We start from the raw sequence: 22,093 nt of genomic DNA on the forward strand, positions 1-22,093 counted from the left end.
AACTAGTAATAAATCCTAAATTTGAAAAATATTATCAAAATGACTGATAAGAAAATACTCCGCTCATGATTGGTCTTAAAAAGACAGCGCGTGAGTTATAAAGCCGCCGTAATATGAATATGAAAGGGGAAAAATAGAAGTAGAAAGTAGGTACACGCGTGTTTATTCCGTCATCCGAAACCCGACAAAAAACAAATATAATAAAAAGAAAACTGAAAAGCAATCCGTCCAAAACATTATCCACAACGCAGGCCATCCAACAAATCCAATTCAGCATCTTACGTGTCATCCACCGTTAGATTCTTCCACGTGTCATATTACTCCTTATCGCAGCCGTTCCCACTAGCCGAAAACCGAACCTTCCCGAATTTATGCCTCGTCACGCATTTTATCCAAAACTCTTCACGTGACTCCAGAAGGAGCGCGTATAATCGACACGTGTTCTTTTTTTCCTTTTATTGAATAATAATATAATATATAGTGGGAGCTTCATTGTCATTTTATATTATTATAATTACTTAATAATTAAGGGAGTTGTAAAAACGAATATTGATTCCTCTTCTCTTCGTCAATTAAAAAAAACCTCTTTTTAGATATTTTTGTTTTTGGACCAATTCTTCGTTTTTTCAACTATGGTTCAATTGATGAGAACTGCCATGGAAGAGTCGCCGGAGTTGCAGTGGCGTAAGGGGAAGACGGCGGCGGTGAAACTGGAATTCGAGGATGCTTTAGATGAAGCATACGGCCCACTCAACAAGAGATCCAAACTTTCCTCTTCTCTACAAGTACCTTCTCTTCTCTTTCCCTCTTTTTTGCTAATTTTGTTTTCTGGAGATGCAGTTTCTGTGCCTCTTTGCTGTTTCGATTCTCTACAGAATCCTTGTTTGTGCTTTGCTTGCTATTTATTTATATTTTTAAAAGGATTTTCCAGACTAAAATTTGATAAAAATCAGGGAAATCAATTACAAACAGGATGTTAAGATTAAGGATTTAAGTTAATTAATTAATCAAGTGACTTGTCATTTATTGTACTAGATTATCAATCAGTGCTTATTAAATAGAGTTACTTGAATTTTCCTGTTTAGTGACTTGATGGTGTAAATAACTCTTAAACTCGAAAGATTTAGGATTTAAGAGTGTGGAAATATAGAAAGGTGTAGCAGATCAAAGAGGGAATAGTTGTTATATCTTAAAAATTTCTGTAGAAGAGTGATTGTTGGTTGAATTGGGTATAAGTAGTAAACTTATGCTTATTGATGGATTAGTTATTACCAGCTACCTCTTTTATACTGCTTTAGGGTAATTCCAATGAAGTTTATTGTATGATTAGTTTATCTGAATTGCTGATCTTTTTTCCTACAGCAACAATTAGTTGTAGGAGCTGATGGTTTCCCAGTACCTCCTTCGCAGTACAACCCACTGGATGAGCCTAGTCCATTAGGTTTGAGGCTAAGAAAGAGCCCATCACTGTTGGATTTGATCCAGATGAAACTTTCTCAGGGGAACAACCCCAAGGTGGGAAATCAGGGGAAGAAGGAGCAGAAGGGGAACTCTGGAACAATTGAAAAACTCAAGGCCTCGAACTTTCCTGCCACAGTTCTGAGAATTGGGAGCTGGGAGGTAATATTGATGTTTTAGTTTTGAGTATAAGTTGTAATCTACAAATTGCAGATTAGAAGTGATTGGAATTGTGTTGTTGTTTGCAGTACAAGTCAAGATATGAAGGGGATCTAGTGGCAAAATGTTACTTTGCAAAGCATAAACTTGTTTGGGAAGTCCTAGACGGTGGTCTCAAGAATAAGATAGAAATCCAGTGGTCGGACATTATGGGTTTGAAGGCAAATTACCCTGATGATGGACCTGGAACTTTAGATGTAGTGGTAAGTGGTAATGGGCCATCTATTTTGTTGTTATTATTGTGAAACTGTTTCCTGCTATTGAATTGGCGAATGTTCTTCTATAGTACTCTAATTATTACCCTAAAGTTGATGAAAGTACTAAACAATTCTTGTGTTGCAGCTATCAAGACAACCTCTTTTCTTCAGGGAGACGAATCCACAACCTAGGAAGCACACTCTTTGGCAAGCAACATCCGATTTTACTGGAGGACAGGCTAGCATGCACAAGTATGTTTCTGGTCTTATTTTTACTTGTTAGCAATTTGTCTTTGCTCTGCTTATGCACCAGCACTAATAGTAGTTGTCTTTACTAATTTACTTTATAAAGTTAGAAATTATATCTTCTTTTATGATGCAGTGACTGTAATTTGCATGTGATCAATACTAGGTACCTAAAGATTTTCACTTTTTCTTTTGTTTGATTGTTGGACATCACTTAAGAGTATTAATGGGAATTGAACTGTCAATCTTGTAGCAAGTTCATGGGATACCAGACTACCAGTGCACTGCAGGGTTTATATGCATAAATTGCTTCATTTTTAAAAGAAAAATTATTAATAATAAATAAATAGTTGTACCTCCTGTATTTACAGCTTGAATACTACAATAAACGAAGATCTTTTACACAAGAACTATAGTCTTCATGGTATGTTTGGCCGTCAGAAATTATAAAGTAGAACTTTCCGAACCATCCAGATTCATCAATTTCATTAAATGGATTATTCAATTCATTCCACGAGGGGAAGTATGGAATCCGAATAAATCACTCTTTCTCAGTTTCATCTGGATTTATGTTTCTTCTTCTAATTTAGTCCAAATCTGTCCCGCAGTTTGTGTTTAGATGGCTTTAGTGGGGGTCATTTCAGGTGCATTCTCATAGTACACAAGTAATTACAAGAGGCTACATAGAGGACAAGAGAAAGTTTAGATCCTCTCAAGTCCACATAGTACCACCAATCTTGTGATGATTCACCACTATGGACAGTTAATTCCCCCCAAGTATCATGATGGTAGTTTCTGGTAATGTGTAAATAAACACATAAAAAACAGACAGATAACGTAGAATGTCGTACTTCATATTTTGATCGGTCGAGATTTAGGTGAAATATCAGTAGTTGTAATGAAGTTTCAATGATAAGCTCTCTTTTCTCCTTTTATTATAGTCTACCTATATAATAACCTAATAATCATTGCCTGTTTCTTGTTGGCTAAAGTGAATTCAATGAGACTAAAAGGTAATATATTTTCACCAATATTTGATTGTTTAGGGTCCCCTTGCTGTAAAAATAATGTAAAATAATAAATTGGTCTTGGAATCCGGCCTCAAGTCTTGAGGCCGGGATAAACATCAGCTGCAGCGCCTTAACCCCCATTTTTCGAAGCTGTAGTCGTCCGGATTGGCCTTTTGTCACCTACTTTTAAGTAGTTGTGTGAACTTGACATAATAGTATTGCTGTTTTTATCCATGCTGAATAAGGTGTTAGACCTATTTATGCTCGCAGTTCTTGCATTTCCTTTATTATTAAGTCAAATGTGGTTCAGTTTTGATGCTAAAACTTTCCTCCCTTTTTAATTGTTTCTTTTTTGTTTGTTTGTAGGCGACATTACTTACAGTGTCCACAAGGCTTGTTAGGAAAGCATTTTGAAAAGCTTATTCAGTGCGATCCCCGTCTTAATTTCCTAAGTCAACAACCAGAGATTACACTAGATTCTCCACATTTCGAATCCAGAATTTCAGCATTTGAAGACCCAAATGTGTCTGACTCGGAATTTAATCTGAATAATGAGAGAAGTACCACCTTTCTCAACTTGCAGGGTGCCGCTTCACCTTCTGGAGCCCATTGTTCTTCTTCAAACGGAGAACAAGATTTTATTGTTAGTAGACGATTGGAAAACATTCATCCAGAAACTCCTTCACCAAGCTCAGGTAATTACATATCAATGCTCCTCTGGTTAGGACCCTGAGCTTTTCGAGAATTATATACTAATGCTCGTCTGGTTAGGACCCTGAGCTTTTAGAGAAGTTCGATTCTTCTGCTTGGTGCATCTTATTCAATTCATCTTTATTTTTCTTAATTTTTTGTTGCTTGGTGGAAGGAGTAATGTGGTGGTTTATAGAGATTACATTCCTTTTCTGCTGCTACAGTTTTCATTGGTTTCTTGAAATTAGTATTTAAGCATATCTTGAGCAATTGCAGTAATTATGACCATTGACAGATCCAAATTACTACAATTGAGGCTTTATTGTGCATGATCGTGATATGGTCCAACTGATCCTGAATCAGTCTAATTGCTTTTCCAAATATTTATATCATTGCCAAGGCTTGCTGTTCGTGAATGTCTTTTAATTAGCTGTACTGTTATTTAACCTGCAGTGATGGATACAAGGGCAATTCAAGATATCAGTAGAGATATGGAGCAATTGAAAGGCCTCGGTAACCTAGACCAGCTCCGAGTGCCTGGTCTTCATCCTTCCATGTCAATGAAAGATTTGGTGAGCCACTTTGAACAACGTTTTTCTGAGCAGGGAACGTCTGAAGTTATAAACCTGTCCAGTGATGAACGGCAAAGCTTGGAGATTCTGGAAGAGATTTCAAGGTGTTTGTTTAGTGACACTCAAAATATGCCTGCATCAGATGAGAAATCCCTCATGACAAGGGTCAATTCTCTGTGCTGCCTTCTTCAGAAGGATCCCGCAACAGCTCATAAGAGTGAGAATTATGATGATGTTGCAGTTGGAGGGAAGAGAACTGATGAATTGATCAGTTTCTTTCCTGGAGCAACAAGTGAAAAGAAGGTTGAAGATCCTTCTACATCAGAGGATAAATCAAATGATCCAGCTCCGTCAATGTCAAGAAAAGACTCGGTAGGGGATCTGTTGCTGAATCTGCCAAGAATTGCGTCGTTGCCTCAGTTTTTGTTCAATATCTATGAAGATTCCGACCACCAAGCTAGATAGAATCTGCTTAGTTTATCATCATCCAGAAAAGGATGGCGAAGTTGCTTTTGTATATAGCAGGCATAGAGTCCTCTAAGACACTGCTTAGCTACAGTGTCCAGTTTAGGATTTGACTTGTAACTTCTAGATGTTGTGCAGGTAGTATATGTATCTTCTATTTTAGTTTGTGCAAATAGACAGTATTCTCCAGGTCGTCTGAATAGTTTTTTAATGACATTACTACTACATTTTGTGTAAAAAATTTACCAAAAGGTACTTCGACAAACAGGATTTTTCTTAGATCAGGATAGCTTTGTTAACTAGTACTAGGCTAATGGTTGATATCAAGATTTCGAATCTACTTGCTGATTTAAAGTATCTAAATGTTGATAGCGCGATTTCAAACCTACTTATCAATTTTAATTCTCGTTGATGGTATATTTTAATATCAAGGATGAGACCATATCTGAAACCACAAGCCTAATGTCATAATGCTAGAAACATTGTTAAGAGGCGGTGACAAGACCAAAATACAAGAAGGTTTGAGGAATAGTAGATCAAATAAAAGGAACTACCAACATCTTACACACGGAGTAGCGCTTTTAAACAGTAAATAATATTGCGAATACACTGGCGGCATTTGTAGATATATATATATTTTACATCTTGAAAGCACAACCACCACCTTCTTCTATATGTTCTATTATTGTCTAACGAAATCTACAAAAGAATAAAGAAGACAACTAATTAAGAATCATCTGTACCATCATCATCAATGTCATCGTTATCCTGATACATGTTCATAAGCACATTTATCTGGCTTTGCAACATAGCATTTTGCCTCTCTACATCGGCGCGCTTGCTTCTTTCTTCTAGCAGCTGTATTTGCAGATGTTCAAGGCATTGAGCATCTGCTTCCAACTGTTCATTCAGACCATCGATTTCACGATCCTGCAGCATTGTCATATGATTAGTGTTTCTGTTGAATTTAAACTGAGCAAGACGTAAACTTGAAGACCTATAAAGAGATTAGCCAAAACAGAAGATGTATATTTTTTATGGAAAATGTTTTTGGGGGAAACAACTTGGTTTCTTACTTATTTTCTAATGTTTGGCAAGTAAGCAAAAAAAAAAGTTATATCAAGAGCATTATATGTAACCTAACAAAACACTACAGTGGTGGGAAGGGTGGGGAGGGGGGGCCTCGGAGGTGGAATGGTCAAGGGTAGGGGTTGGGAGCGTTGGGCGGTTGGGGAGGATACAATAAATATATAAATGTTACTTATAGAACTTGTTTACCCTACTTCCATTAAGGAAGTCATTTTCCTCATTTTTAAGAAACTTGTTTTCCTAGAGAAAATGTTCTCCAACAATTGTCCAACCAAATATGGAAAAATAAGAAAATGTTTTTCTCCATAACAAACACAGAAGAAAACAAACAATTAGTAATTTTGAGAACATCACCTTTCTATTCATTTCCTGTAGAGCGATTCTTCGCATACTTTCAACAACATCCACATTTACAAGCTTCCGTCTCTTTCCAGCAAGCCAACCTTTAGGGTAACATGCAGCGTCAAAGTCTGGTGGAGGTAGCAAAGTTTCAGCTGACGGCCTTCGACCATTTGCATTCGTAACCGGTTCCAATGGTTCAAATAGCGCCTTTCTACGCTCTGAAAGTTCAGTAGAGGGCTGGGATTCCTGCATCTTTTCATCAGCTGAAGACTCTTCTTGCTTTTGAGGTGTTTCATCAGCTTTACCAGTGACTTGGTTTTCCAAGTTCTTCACACTGGCTACTAAGCGAAGTATTTTCTTAGCATGACGAATGTATAATATACAAAATATGAATGGTGTGAAGTGTGCATTGATTGGGCTTATAGTCATTACTCTATTATCTTTGCGGAACATGACATTAAACAGGACTATAATTTCGGAAGTGTGTTCTCCAAACAAAAGACCAGCACAAGTATATTATGTTCAGAAATTGTTGACTGTTTCAACAACAACAACATACCCAGTGTAATCCTACACGTGGGATTTGGGAAGGTAGAGTAGAGTTTACGCAAAACTTACCCCTACCTTGATATATAATATGTAACTTTTCTTAAAAAATAGGATCTTTTTTCCTTTTTTATTGGACAATTCAAAGCTAATCTCTTTCTAAAGCTCCACAAGTCATCGTTCATCTTCTAATGCATATCGAAGAATCTCCAAATAAATTAAAGGGTCCACTAAGGAAAAAAAAAGAAGTCAACAACTTAGGGCCAAGTTGGAAAAGAGAAGTCTTTCAAAAATAAAATATTGTAATGGGAATCGGCTGTAGCTTTATACAGACAAATTCCTCAACAAATAAATGAAATTTTGCAGAAGAAACATATAAGGAATTTATCAGGAAACAAGTGTAAACTCATCACGAAAAAGACAACCAAAATCAATATTTTATTTAAAGATCAAACTTAGCTAGATAGAGCAATGACGTGTTGGCACCAAATCTTGCTACTTTTCTACAAAACGACCCTTTACCCCCAACCTCTAACCCTTTTCCCCCAAATCAGGAGATTTTATTCAATAAAACCATTTTCCTAGCAACAAAATAGCTTTGGTCCAAATCCAGTATTTTGTCTTAGGAAATTCATTGAGTATGTACAAATTATTAATTCAAAACTCAATAACTTAAAATGACTAGAATCCCAAATCTATAAACTTCAAATCCTATCTGTAATTTGTAGAAAGAGATCTAGTCTTACCACATGCAAATCAAGCCTATTTTTCAATAAATGACTCTAGTAGATACATGCAATCAACAAGTTCACTAGTAGTAATATTCATTTAATTGAATCAGATGAAAGGGAAATAAGTAGTACCAGATCGTTTCCTAGACTTCCATAAAACAGGAGTTGAAGAAACAGGTGAAAATCCCTCAAGAAAGGATCCTTCCCTCTTCTGCTCCCTTACCTCCATATACAACTTTCAACACACTCAGATAAATTTCTATGAGCTACAAAGAGAAACAAGAGAGAGAGAGTTGATAGCGTAAGATTTGAACTTAGTTGTAGGTGTAAGCAATAAAACCTCTTGAGCCCTTTTTGTTTGTTTGTTTTGGCGAAGTACAAAAGAAATAAGCATAGAGTGTGACGAATTTTGTGAACGGACCTGATTTTCTTTCATCTTTGCTTTCTTGTTTTGTGTTCCGGACCCACACCTTATTTTATTTTATTAAATATTACATGGGACAAAATCGTTTTTCTGATTTTTCTAACCTCAACAACAATTTAAACCAAAACTCATTTCTATTTTCGTTATTTATATATAATTATAATTATGAGCATTTTTAATATCTTAAATTTATTAACGGTAATTATCAAAAAATAAAAGAAATAATAGCAAATGCTCCATTTTAACAAATTTAAAAGATGGAAGATACTCTCATAAACACTCTGTTGGTCGTCTCTCCATACTTTAGGCCCAAGATGATGATGGATTGGTCTTGGTCTTGGGCCTTCATATTTCTCTGCTCTTATTTTGGATTGTGTATACAAGGTAATAAGAGGGATTTAGACTCCTAAATTAAACAAGGGTAATATAACACACACATTTCAATAGGTCGGTCATATCTCGACCTGCCAAAAATAATGCAATGAGCACAAAATACTTTGGGAATTGGACTGCCCTATTTAGAAGAGAGGAAAGAAAAGCATATGATTTCTACTTCTAACACTGAAACTCGAACGAGTTAACAGCCTGAAAAGGTGCAAGATCAATCACCTCATAATTAACCAAAAGACGAGAAAGAAGAGATAAGAGACATGCCAATATGCTTTGAAAAAATCTCTGCCCTATTATAGAATCAGTCATTGTTTAATACATAATTTCTAACTTGTAAGTTCCAGTTTAATACTTCTCTCATTCACCGGGGTTAAGTTGCTGAGTTTCTATGTAACTTTACATAATCTCTACCCATGGGGGGTCTCCTATTGTCACCCCACCTCCTATATGTACAGTTCCACGAACTATACCTTAATCCTTTACAAAAAAAAGGTTGGGAGCCCTTCCATTCTCGTTTGCAATGTGCCAAAATTACAAAATTTATGCCCCCTCCCTTCCAAAACAATTGGGGAAAACCATCACACTATGTTTCACCTATAGCGCAAGGTATGCAAGGAGGATTGTTTGACTGGTCTTGTGGTGTGATTTTCTGCAGGCAGTGGTCATGAAATACATGCCCACAGGGAAGAACAGCAACGGCTGGCGGTATAGCAGGACGAGAAAAAGGGCCTTCAGGATTGAACATCACATTCCTCTTGCATAACATGCACTTCTCTCCAACGGGTTGAACTGGTTCCTCCAATCCTGCTGAAAAATTCCAACACTACATTATTACACAATGCTATTTCAATAGTAATATTTAGCAGTAAAATGAGTACGTTATAACTATCTTCACACAGAAATACAAACAAAATATAGATATATTCACACTCTTATGACTTGGTGTGATGCCTTTCTGAGTTACTGATATTATGCTGTTCTTAAGTTCCCTCCAGTTGTAGGGGGCTCTTGTTCCAGCTTTGATTTTTGGTGTCACCTTCTTTGGGGGTTTTTGTGCTACATAATGTGTTCATATATATTCACATAAAGTACCAAGAAAACTTTGCACTTGTTATGATGTAATGACTTCTTAACTCAAATTAAAAGATATACATTTGTAAGTGTAACTCAGTACTTGTAATCCATATTCCGAACCTATAATATAGATGACAAATCCAACATATAAATATGTATTGTACTGTATACCTGCACCTGGCTGTCCATGTAACTTAGGTCCTAGCCACATGAGAAGAATGGGGCAAAAGACCTCTTGAGAGTTGCGAGTTTTGAATAAAGTATGGTTGACTAGGTCAAAGTTATCTAATTTTGGGTTCCCTCTCTTCTCTCATTCTGAAGATTTGTGAAAAAAGATTTGCAACACTAGAGGGGATTATGCAGTCCGTCCCAAACAGCTAAGAATTATTTAAATGGCTTGAGAACAATTTCAGGTTGTTTAGTCAAAAAATCAGGAAGTTGTTTAGATATCCTGAGAATTGTTTAAAAAAACGGAAAATATTTAAACATCCATTAGTTGTTTGGAGGCGGGGGATGGGGCAGAGGGGGTGAAGCAAATTTTTGGCTCTAGTCACGTCTATGGTGTCAAAACATGTAATTTGTTGAGATACAGATGCCACAAGAATAGACACACAACAGTGACACGGTATTCTGACATAAATAACGCAGCTAGTGAGTTATCAAGTCAGAGTAGGGAGGCAAAAACACTGGCACTCACCGATGAACTCATGGAAATGCCAACAAACCATCAAGTTGTATACATATCCGTGGTGAAGAAAGCACCAGAAACAGTATCTTGTAGATCAAAGACTTACAAACTACATTACAAAAAATACAGAAAATAGAAGCATGTGAGATAGCTTGAGATACCTTGCAACTTTGCACGGAGAGAAGGGAGAGAAGGAGAAGATGCAGGAACTGGAGCAATAGTGATCGGCCTCTGATGTGCTATCAGCTGTTGATTACTATGTCGAGTCAATGTTCTCCTTCGCTGACATGTCGGAGCAGTTGGAGGGGCTCTACTTGGTCTTCTTCTTTTAAGGGAAGTGGGAGCATCAATATATGAACCCTGAGGGGCCACATCAACCTTTGAAATTGGAACGCCTTGACCTTGGTGTAGCAAATGTAATGAGAGCATAAATCAGGAATCAACACATTTTGGTTCTAAATGTGCACATCACCAAAGATGCAAAAGATAGATATTGTCATTGAAATAGCAACACTAGAGAGTTCCTTAGATTGAGTTTTGTGGCATACCAGCATGATACGGGAGTCCACTAACATTAAACTCGGCTGATGAACCACCTTGAGGCCGACCTAGATAACATAAGAACAATCTCTTCAGATGTTACGTAGAGGTCAGATTACTTTAAATACATAGAAAAGCAAACTGGATCATTTATCAGATATATGAATAAAGTTGGTAGATACCCATTGCAAAAGGGGGAAGAAGAAGTTCAGTGGGGTGCATTTTAGGTCCATGATCTTGAGACTGATATGAGTTACCTACAAATGATCACCAAAGAACAAACAAATAATGAGAAAAGCACCACATAAAGAGTACAATGTGAACTCAAGCTCCGTAATGTGCTAATTTATGAGTTAAATGAATTCGTTTAAGAGTACGTATCCAGTATGGGATAGTGGAAGTATCTGGAATGGGTGCATCCTTTTTTAGTGTATTCTGAAGAATCCACACGGAATACCTACACCCGTTCTAATTATCATCTTCCATTTCTTATCTTCCACTTCTTACACTTCACTTTACAGTGCCTAACTAAAGATTTCATGGAAGCTTAATATATTTCTTGGTTCTTGTTTCCATTTTTTAAGGTTAACTATTATTCTGGCTTCTTTTTCATCCTATGAACTCATTTTTAAAAATGATGCGACACCCTCTTTATTGAAAATACATATACATGCCAAAATAGTTCCGACATGATTTACCCCCTCTAGTTTGCTGGATGCCAACCGTCCCAGGAAGAACACCCTCTCGAGTTGCTTGAGAAATAGCCCCATCATTAAGCTGGACACCTAGCCTCTTGGGAAATTGATTGACAGGGGCAGGTTGGATGCCAATCCATCCCGGAATTTGAGCTCCCATTCCTTCAGGATATAGGTTATTCCCCCAAGGATGCAGAACATTAACAAAAGATTGCTGACCTGAAGAAATTAGATTGTAGCAGAGTTAGGCACCGCAGTAAGTCAACAACCAGCAGCTGAAGTATACTAAGACGCAATTTATAGGATCCATGAGGACAAGAGTAAAAGTATATAAGAGAAACTCAAAATAGCAGTGCATGTAACCGTGAAATGAAAAAGAAGAATGCCTAATCAAACTCGCATGTTGATAGCTCACATCCTCTCACCCAATTCATGAAAAAATTGCCTATAGAGTCATGTTTTGGCAGAACCAAGTTTATGATCTTAGAGGCCTATAATTTGTCAACACATCAGATCGACCATTTTAACAACTCATATACTTAACTCTCCAAAAGGCAGTACCTCTGTCAACTAAAAATACAACCGAGAAATAGAGTACAAAATTATAACTTTGTCAACCCCCCCCCCCCCCTTCCATAGAAAAAGTTGACCACCGCCTCTTTTTTTTTTTTGGTTGCAAGGTTTTTTTTAAAAAAAAATAAATAAATACGTAGCAAAGGCCACCATTTATTCCAAAACAACAACAAAGTTCACAAAGCCCAATCTTGCTAAGCCCAAACCCACCCTCAGACAATGAAACATCATATCTTCAAGAGCAATCCAATCACTGTGCAAAACTGAGGCTTCTACCAACCTAATAACCTCAAAAAATCTTACAAAGCCCAATCTGGCTAAGCCCAAACCCACTCGGATTAAGAAACAAAACAAAAAGAAAATAAAAAGAAAAAGGAAATACAAAGACAAATCTAGAAACAATCTAAAGAAGAAGTAAAAGGGGAAATCTGCGCCCAGACAATGAAGCATCGGATCTTCAAGAGCAATCTAGTCTCTGTGCAAAACTGAGGCTTCTACCATGTAACAATTGTGCCATGACCAAAATCCCGCAGGTGTTGGGTCGATTTCACTTTGGACATCAAAAAATCTCATTGATGTTGTGTAATCAATTCCATTGAAGACTTCTTCGACACGAAACTGGTAAGAAATCATCTCTCAATCTTCCATAGGTATAACCTCAAAAAATCTCATTGATGTCGTGTAATCGATTCCATTGAAGACTTCTTCGACACGAAACTGGTAAGAAATCATCTCTCAATCTTCCATAGGTATAATCTCAAAAAATCTCATTGATGTCGTGTAATCGATTCCATTGAAGACTTTTTCGACGTGAATGTGGTAAGAAATCATCTCTCAAACTTTCATAGGACTCGCTCGTAAATGATTGGTGTCAGAATTTCTCACTTATCAGGTGCGATCAGTCCCATCCGTGTAAGAATTAGGAATTCCTCTTCCAACTCGTCCCAGAATGGGCGTTATGGCAAAGAACAAGAAGAAAACTAAAAGGAGAAATTTGTCCAATAGTAACAAAGGGTGCCTCCATAGGTTGACAACCGATCCAACCTAATAACCTCAAAAATTCTCACTGATGTCGTGTAATTGGTTCCTTTGAAGATTTCTTCGACACGAAGAAGGTAAGAAATCATCTCTCAATCTTTCATAGGTATAACCTCAGTAATAGCTAGGAAAATGGTTAAGGGAAAGTTGATGACCAATTCACTATTTGCTCTTTTCAACAGGTTGAGCTTCAAAAGAAGCTAATACCACTATTTTGAAGCTAATACCACCACCTTTGTTTCAATCTATGTGTTTTACTTTTCAATAGAAGCTAATACCACAACCTTTGTTTCAATCTATGTGTTTTACTTTCATTTTAGTCTGCTTTTAAAAAAAGTTATATGTAGCAAGTTCCATATTCCAACATTCCATTTTAGGCATAATGACACTTCCTAATAGGAATGGTGTGAAATATTTAAGACTACAAGATTCAAAAGGTATTTTAGTCTGTTTCAATAAAAAAAATAATGACATTTCCTAATAGGAATGGCGTGACATATTTAAGACTACAAGATTCAAAAGGTATTTTTGGTATGTTTCTACACACTTAAATCTTCCTGTCCAATCAAAATAGACACACAAAATGCTAGCTGATGAAGACGTTACTCCTACAATTAAAATGATTGAAATGGAAAAGTATTAATGGAGTGTTGTGTGATAGAAGAATGATTTGCCAAAGTGAAAGGTAAGTTCATGGAGCAAACAACCTATGCATAACACAATCCACACACTGATACGACTTGAAATATGCCCTCGTTCCTAGAAATCCCACTAGATCCTTTTGTTCACACTGCATCACTAAGATATTCCCTCTTTATCAATATGTCTGAAAATGCAACTTAAAAGAATTATAACTTCTGTTGCAAGACAAGACTTTTCACATTCAAAGAAGCTAAATTCTATCGGTCAAGTCAATTTTATTTGCAAACATTCTTTAAAATGAGGTTAACAGACTTTCCACAGTCATGTTTGTTTGTTTAAGGGTCTAAAACATTTACCAGGACTGTCCTGGAAGCTGCCGAGTCAGAACACATATGGCAAGAAAAACAACAAACTGAGCTTGTTAGACAGGAATATTATTGGAATTCTGATACAGTAAGCACAATCAATCAGTTCTCATTTTTGACAAAAAGTTACTTCAGTTGTCATGCACATACACTAAAACCCCTTGCCTCAAATCAAAAGTCACCTTTTTGAAAGAAAAGGTCATTGTCTTCAATAATGGTCATTTTCTACTAAAACAAGATCAAGAAATCCAATCATAAGCAAATGTCAGCTAAGCTAGTAGTAAAGTACAAAATGGATAAATAACCAAACAGAAATAGAAATTCATACACACACCTAAATGGTCTTGCCTCACTCTGTCGCCGCCATGACTGAGAATAGCAGGTCCCATGGAAGATTGATTCCTCAAAATGTTTGTGTACTGGTTGTTCTGCTGATTAATAGTTGATTGAGCTGCTACCCTAAACGGCTGATCAGATCCAGGAGCTGCTGCCATTCTACCAAATCCAAGATGAGGGGGTAAAGTTGAATTGCTGCTAAATGGCAACAGAGGAGGCGGCAAACCACCTCGGGCGTACATGAGAGGATCAGGTTCAGAGAGTCTTAGATCAGCTCTACCAACAGCACCTAAACTTCTGGTGTTACCTAAGTTGAGTCTCTCATCTGGTGTTGCATACATAAATGGAGGTGCACTGATTCTAGAGTCAGGAGCAAGCACACCCGAATTCCAAGCTGAATTTGGGAAACCACCACTATCACGCTGGAAATTTGTAATACCACCAGGAGCACCATGAGTTAAACTTGGGAGATTTCTTCTCATTTGTAAAATGAGAGAATTGTTACTTTGTGGTAAAACAGCTTCCTCCAGTCTGCTGCTGACCTCTTTGCCACTGACCTCTTTGCTGCTGAATCTAAGGTTTGTTCTATCCTCTATATTACTTCCCATTCCAAGGGTCAGAAAACTACCATCAATGTTCCTTCGTGAAGAGAAAGGACCATGATTGATGTTGGCATCATTATGAATTCCTATTCCGCCAATACTTATAGCATTCTGCACGTTATACCCTATGCCAAAAGGACTTCCACTTGCCTGGAAGCTATTTTGACTAATACCTGTTACTTCCTCAGACTTCTCAAAAAATCCAGCTCCACTGCTTTGCATAGGCATAAAATTTATGCTGGCCCCAGAATTCTGGATTCCCTTGGACAAGACACCTTGATTCATGAGACTATCCGAGGTCGGTGTTTTGTTATTCATATTTGAATGGTTTATCTCTGCACTATTTTCCATGCAATATGGCATTTCTGATGGACTGGAAAAGCTGGGTGAAATATTTCTGACATTCATCAAATTCAGTTGAAGATGGTGATGATGTAAGGTATTGGGATTTATCAAATCGACCACCTCAATCTCATGAACATTTCCTGGAAGAGGACGGACCGCAGGCAGAGATACAAAAGGGAAGGATGTGACATTAGCCCCTGAACCGAACCCACCTTGGATAGCACCATTATAATCAGCAGCTCCACTTTGACTGACACTGAGGGAGAGATCATCAACACTTGGGTCTGGCAGGTTCTCTGTTTTGTCACATCCCATTGACAATCTTGAATCTGATCAATTAAATCAAAAATTAAGCTTAACATAAAGATATCTACTTCATAAACTAAAGGAGATGACAAAGAGAAAGAAAAGCATAATAATTATACTTATATCCTCCTCCGGTCTCTTCTTTCCCTCATCAACACTTGGGGGGTCTGGCAGGTTCTCTGTTTTGTCACATCCCATTGAAAATCTTGAACCTGATCAATTAAATCAAAAATTAAGCTTCACATAAAGATATCTACTTTATAAACTAGAGGAGATGACAAAGAGAAAGAAAAGCATAATGAAATTATACTTAAAATCCTCCTCCAGTCTCTTCATGACTGGAGCTGATGTTGTAATTGCACATAGAACAAAACGAAATCTAATTAATCTATTCTAGAGATGAGACAGTTAAGCAAACTTTTGGGGTGGGGGGAGTTCCAGCTTGAAAAGGTATCAAAGAACATAATACTTTAGATAGAAAACGAACATCACAATTCTAAACAATTTCGAACAATCACATTTTCACCAGACTGGCACAACAATAAAACAAGAAGAACAGGCTGAGAATAAAGAGTGCCAAATTATTTGAGTCATTTTCATTTGCCAAGGCCAATTAAATCTCCTTTCCTATAGTTCCAACCGATCATGAAAAACTAAAGGTTAACTACTTAGAACAGTAGACTACACTTAATGTGATCCCACTAGGCCCAAATAAACAAACAAAAAAACAATGAAATCAAACCGACACAACAGAAAAATTTCTACCGAGTAAGCACAAGACACAATCGTCTCTATTCCCTGCTCTTGTGCGTTATGAACCCTAGATGCCATTTCGCGGAAAACCTAGAAAATGGAGGAAAACCGATGCCCACCATAAATTCCTCCTTTGTGATTATTACAAGAATCCAATAACGGAAAAGTTTTAACAATCCAAACAGTACTACTATGTCTATATCATCAAAGATGATCACAAAGAAAAGTATTCCCACCACATTAATTACACACCCAACCGAACCCATTTTTATTATTTTTTTTCAAAATCAAAAATTAAAACAAAAGATATATTCAAGAACATAACAGTTATATCAACAAGAAAAGATTCAAATTAATGTATAAAGATTGAAATCTGTACGAACTCTCCCGTGGGTTCAGAAGAATTCTTACCGGTGATCGAAAAATCTGATCGGGAAATTTTGCAAAAGTGAAAAAATTTAGAGAGAGAAAGAGGTTTTAGAGGGAGAGAGTGGTGGTGGTGGTAGGGTGTTGTAATATATGTGTGTGTGTGTGTGTGTGTTTTGGCGCTTATGGAGGCTCTATAAAGAGTTTTTAAAGGGTTCGGTGTGGGGCCATCTGTTTCTTTTTTATCTATGACACGTGGACTTGAACTACTCAGATGACGTGGCATTGTTGATTCGGTGTGACCGTATGAGTCTCTAATTGTTGTATTCCACCAATCGCGTCGCTTGATAATCTGGGCTTTTTCGTCTTTTTGAGATAAATAATGAGGGTGATTTTGGAATTGAAGAAAATTGGAATATAATATGGCGTACTTAGAACGCACCCTGGCTAGAGAAACGGACAAGTCAGCTAAATTAAAATTAAAATAAGTGAACCGTTTTGACTCATTGTAGCAGAAGGGCCTCAAATTAAAGTTGGGTAGTGTTATTAACTTTTGTGATTGCAATTTTAAATGGGAGAAAAAAAGAAGTAAATTGTAAGGGAACGAAGAGAGAAAATCCAAAAGAGAAAGGGGAAGACATTTAATTTAAGTCTTTGGTGATGACCCCACTTGAGAAGTAAGAAATTAATTTATCACATTGCACCGCACAAGTGAAATTAAAGAAGAGGACAACATTACAATGTTATAATGTATTGTCAGCACTCAGCAGTAAGATGTCACCACCCTCGTGTCTATCCCTACGACGTCTGTTGTCAAGTCTTCGCAGCCAAGGAAAATGGGGGTTGAGTGTATTGTCAAAACTCAAAAAAGTACACATAACATCTTGCCTTTTTTTAATTTACACAGAGATTTCAAAGAAGCTGTTTAAGTTAAGACTAATAGGCAAAGAAATAAATTCGTTTCAAACAGAAAATAAAAGAGAGAATAGCTAGAAATCTAAACAATTCCTCGATTTGATATAAAACTATCAGTGAGAGACATGTTCCTCCTCAACACACGGAAAAGGGTTACGAATAATTTGAAGACCCCACAAAAATTAGGTCCCAATTCTGAAATTCCACGTAGAGATTGCAACAATACGACAAATATTAAGCATGGATATAGTAAAATCAAACTTTCCAAAGGAAAAGGAATATTCACAAAGCATAAAATAAGTGTTGAATTTACAAATCAATAATATTAAAGTTAACGGACAGAATTTTTTTAAAATATTGCAAAAATTATTCTTCTGTAGAAACTTTATTATCTCCTATTGAACGTCTTTTCACAATTTGCCAAAGAAATTACTCCTAAAAAAATGAACTATACTCTTTATAAAAAAAAAAGGTACGAATTTAGGGAGATATCAAAATTGGATATCATATTACTATGCAGCTGAATAATAAAGGTCCTAATTTCGTCCCAAGACTATTATTGTAGTATCATGAGCCTTCTAATTCTCAGAAGCCAGACACTACTCTTCTTTTAGATGCTGGTGATGGTTACGGAAGAAAATGCAGCCCAAAGATGCCACAAGCCCCACGAGGTAACCAGTTATAGCTCCATAAGTCACACAAATAGGCCATTCCTACATGCAAATACCAATTGCCCGTGAATGAGAATAAATCACTTGCAAAAACATTTCCCAACCCCGTGCAGAGGTCTGCAAAATAGGAAAACGTGATCATTCCACGAAGAGCATAACCAAAATATGAAAGGATCTTACACTCCACTTCTAAAACCTAAGAAATGAAAATGCATATGAAGAAATTAGCAATCAAAGCATCAATGGAACCAGTGAGTTGCTATGGTAATTGTGGCCTTTTAATTGGTAGTAAATGCAAATTAATCCACCAAAAGGATTACACAAGAAATATATATATTTAATAAGTGCAGCTGCACCAGCTATCAGCAGGTACATCTAAGATAGTAATAGAAAAGCACCAAGAGTAACAAGAACTAAGATGCAACTTGATATAAGCAAATGTGTGAAACACTTCGGGTATACAACTGCCTCTCCCTCTTTCATTTTTCACCTTAACTACTATAATTCCATTCATCTGACACGTAACTGATGTAAGAGTTGATGCAATTTTTCAGCGAGGAAAAACATAAAGGACATAACGATGGAAGATGCATGCACTCATGTTGTCACATAATAATTTATTAGCTTTTATTTTAATTTACACAAGCATACCTCAAGCAAGAAAAAAAAATCAAATTTCATACCTCTAATGGACGTATATGCTCAAGTAACAAACAAATAATATGAGGGCATAACACCAAAGGTGAAACAACGTGACTGCAAAATAGATGAATTTGGGTGGGATGTCTTGGGAACTCCTTGAATCAGGATATAACACAAGTTGTTTTATTTCACTTTTAATCTCAACGTGGAACATGAAGATCTTGTTAACAAAGCAGACTTAAGAAGTGGTGCCCTTACTCAAGCAAAGAATTTTACAGATAGCAATGCAATCTGATCTTACCCTGACAAAAAGGAGCCAAATAGCACCAACCTTTTTTCTTCTCTCCTTTAGATCACTTTATCTTTTGCATTCATACTGGTATAGCAGGATATGATACTTCATTATGGTAAATGAACTATTACTATTTAAAAAAGAAATCATCTAGCAGATTCTCAACACCTCCCATTCAAAAATATGTTTCACTTCGAAAATGTCCAGAGCAACACAAACAGGTTTCCAGCAGATGTGTGTGAATTCCAAAAGGGAGAGTTCAGAGTGATACTAATCTGGGCACTGATGAGGTGGAAACCATCTACAAGGAAGCGCAAAAAAAATGACACAAGAACAGGATAAACAACTTCATAGAACCTTCATGCTATCAAGCAAATTCTCAAATCAAGCCGCTAGAAGGATGGGGTGCAAAAAATGAGCTTCAAAGTTCGTTTGATCTCTGTTAATATCCACTCACCGAAAAACTCTATTTCTTTCTAACCAAAATCACCATGGCAGAAAATTAGGAATGACTATCAGATGCTTTTCCTTCTAGCAGAACTGGGATCCTACTATTATTGTACAAGGTTCATTAAGGTGAGCAAGGTTCATTGAGGTGGCTCTACTTTTCTGAAAAAACAATCCGGAGACGAATTTATTTTAAGGGTAATATAAACAAGGTCATGCGGAGTAACTTTTATGTCTTTCTACTGCAAGACTATCAAAATATTGTATCGTGGAATACTGAAGCTGTAGTGAATGCAATTAATGCATCTGAAATTCAAATAATCTGCACCATGAAATGCACTTCAATCTCCATATTGTGAACCTCGAGTCCTTGACAATCAGGTAACATACCTGCCACGGGCTTTCCCAATCAAGTGGCATTGGCCAAGCACCAAACCATGCTCCAATAACAGCTCCGTGAGCAGGTAGACAGATCATATAGTCTGTGGACTCATTTGCCCTGCCAGAACACACATACTAAATAAGCTCTAGGATAGCTCTAACATATAAATATCAAATGCAAATGGATGAGGAAATGGAAATTACTTTGTTCTAGCAAATATTCGGTGCCAATCAGTCCATGATGAGCCAAAAACACACGCCGCTGGTACAAACTGCCAAACGAACATTTCATTAATTTACGTATCCCGAAAGAGATTTTTTTCTTAAAAAAAAACCCAGCTAAACCAACATAGGAGAAAAAAGGAGCAAGAACAAAATACCCAATGGTATATCACATTAATGTTTGGCCTAAGTGGTCAAAGTGTCTTGTCATTTCGTCAGCTTTCTGAAGGCAATAATTCCCAGGATTTCCCTGCTGAATTTTCTTTTCCTTTTCTTAAATACATTGACCAGATTTTCTGTAATCTTCTTAATAGCTTATAAGCCAGAGAAATATTTTCATGCAGTAAATAGCAAGTACTAGCTGTTAACACTTACAGTGAGTAGTGACATCAGAAGAGACCAACTAAGGGTCTTGGGGAAATACCTGTGATAAGACCAGATCAAAGACTAGTTAGGATAAGAACTACTGCATTTCAGAAGCTATAAATAAAGAGAAAGTAAAAGAGAACCATTATATTTTGCATTAACATAGTCCCAGTTGAGGTTCGATAGGATAGCACAAAACGACTCCTACTTTATCTGAGACAAGAACTCAAACTAATCTCTGGCATTTTTGTGAAACATAGAGTGCCCTAAACATGTCTGATGATCATCAGAGGCAGACCCAAGATTTGAAATTTATGGGATCGAGTTCGGGATTCTATGACAACTTATTTGTTACTGGGTTTGAAATCAATTATTTACGCTTATTAAGTGAATTTCTTAACACATATACATGGTCTGAGCTAAAGCTACCCATAACTCACACTCTGCATCTGCCTCTGATGATCATGCAATAACATTGTCATAATATATGTTGTATGATAGATCAGCTCTGTTCTCCATCCAACCTCAACTATGGCTTCATGTTTCAGTGCCATTATAAAAGAATAGAGACAAATGTATAGGATTACATACTCATAGACAACAGGTGCTCCTAATATAGTAGCTCCGAGCGCATTTACTACGGCTCCTACAAACATTATATAAGATAATACATGAATAATACTAGATGAATCTTAGACAGATTATATAGTTCCAATAACAGACTCTACTTACCGGCAGGAAGCGCTAGCAAGCCTCGGCCTACAGCTTTGACATACTGTGAAACCACAAAAGAAATCGAATCAATTACAGTTAACAAAGTATGTAAATTTTAAAAAAGTAAATTCAAATATAAAGAAGTGGAGAAAAGGTTTAGGATTACAGAGCATTGGCTCGTATCGTGGCGAAGGTGACTGTACAGGAGAATCACGAGTGGAGCCAGGAACACCTGAGAAAAACTAAATTCGAATCAACATGTAAGAATACAAATAACTGAGAACGAAGAGCAGAATATGCTTATAAATGTTTCGGATTGCGAAATTTATACCGAAATCAGACGAAGTGTTTGAGATGGATGCGTGATGAGATCTCGAGAGTAGGTGTGATTAGGTACCCAGAAAGCTAAAGCTAACCCTAGTCCACATATTACATGAAGAGCAAGAGCTTTCAATGGTGATACGTTCAATATCGCATTTCCACCTTTTTGATCATTATTCTTCTTCATCTTCTTGTTCATCGATTCTGCAAGCAACCCAGAAACTATTCTGTTCTTCACTCCTTGAAATGAAATTAAAATGAGGAGAGTTATTTGGGCCTAAGCATACGCCATACGGGCCAAAGTCTCAAGAGAGATTTAACCGAAAGGACCGTGTACATGTCACACTTTTTTTCTTTTCACTCAATATATATCCTCCTATGTGACAAATTATATTAAGAACTAATTAAATGAAATGAGGA

The 22,093-nt window shown here is 36.8% G+C and overlaps 4 protein-coding genes across 7 annotated transcripts; 1 reads left to right on the forward strand and 3 right to left on the reverse strand.

The window, feature by feature from the left end:
- Positions 1–523: 523 nt before the first annotated feature.
- Positions 524–5,122, forward strand: LOC129895050 (uncharacterized). Its single transcript, XM_055970681.1, has 6 exons — positions 524–785; positions 1,363–1,620; positions 1,707–1,880; positions 2,020–2,126; positions 3,497–3,825; positions 4,274–5,122. Exons 1-6 carry the CDS (start codon positions 633–635, stop codon positions 4,855–4,857), a joined length of 1,605 nt encoding a protein of 534 aa, XP_055826656.1. The 5' UTR covers positions 524–632; the 3' UTR covers positions 4,858–5,122.
- A 255-nt stretch (positions 5,123–5,377) lies between these two features.
- LOC129896487 (protein HEADING DATE REPRESSOR 1) lies at positions 5,378–7,948 on the reverse strand. 2 transcript variants are annotated; one of them, XM_055972407.1, is made up of 3 exons: positions 7,698–7,948; positions 6,301–6,629; positions 5,378–5,787 (listed from the first exon to the last, which is right to left on the reverse strand). In XM_055972407.1, exons 1-3 carry the CDS (start codon positions 7,792–7,794, stop codon positions 5,584–5,586), a joined length of 630 nt encoding a protein of 209 aa, XP_055828382.1. In that variant the 5' UTR covers positions 7,795–7,948; the 3' UTR covers positions 5,378–5,583. The 2 variants fall into 2 exon arrangements, with proteins under 2 accessions (XP_055828382.1, XP_055828383.1); XM_055972408.1 differs by having other exon boundaries at positions 6,301–6,626; positions 7,698–7,947.
- A 700-nt stretch (positions 7,949–8,648) lies between these two features.
- Positions 8,649–17,190, reverse strand: LOC129893876 (uncharacterized). Of its 2 annotated transcripts, none has more exons than XM_055969298.1 (8): positions 16,748–17,190; positions 15,703–15,795; positions 14,329–15,606; positions 11,380–11,595; positions 10,864–10,938; positions 10,690–10,749; positions 10,303–10,542; positions 8,649–9,183 (listed from the first exon to the last, which is right to left on the reverse strand). In XM_055969298.1, the coding sequence occupies exons 1-8, from the start codon at positions 16,986–16,988 to the stop codon at positions 8,963–8,965; spliced, it is 2,424 nt and encodes an 807-aa protein (XP_055825273.1). In that variant the 5' UTR covers positions 16,989–17,190; the 3' UTR covers positions 8,649–8,962. The 2 variants fall into 2 exon arrangements, with proteins under 2 accessions (XP_055825273.1, XP_055825272.1); XM_055969297.1 differs by having other exon boundaries at positions 8,649–9,186; positions 16,748–17,178.
- A 724-nt stretch (positions 17,191–17,914) lies between these two features.
- On the reverse strand, positions 17,915–21,988 carry LOC129893877 (uncharacterized). Of its 2 annotated transcripts, none has more exons than XM_055969299.1 (8): positions 21,684–21,988; positions 21,519–21,584; positions 21,371–21,413; positions 21,230–21,284; positions 20,648–20,696; positions 20,255–20,322; positions 20,060–20,168; positions 17,915–18,330 (listed from the first exon to the last, which is right to left on the reverse strand). In XM_055969299.1, exons 1-8 carry the CDS (start codon positions 21,870–21,872, stop codon positions 18,217–18,219), a joined length of 693 nt encoding a protein of 230 aa, XP_055825274.1. In that variant the 5' UTR covers positions 21,873–21,988; the 3' UTR covers positions 17,915–18,216. The 2 variants fall into 2 exon arrangements, with proteins under 2 accessions (XP_055825274.1, XP_055825275.1); XM_055969300.1 differs by having other exon boundaries at positions 17,915–18,405.
- Positions 21,989–22,093: the final 105 nt, after the last annotated feature.

Source organism: Solanum dulcamara, chromosome 7 (genome assembly GCF_947179165.1).
Source record: "Solanum dulcamara chromosome 7, daSolDulc1.2, whole genome shotgun sequence".
NCBI classification, from domain to species: Eukaryota; Viridiplantae; Streptophyta; class Magnoliopsida; order Solanales; family Solanaceae; genus Solanum; species Solanum dulcamara.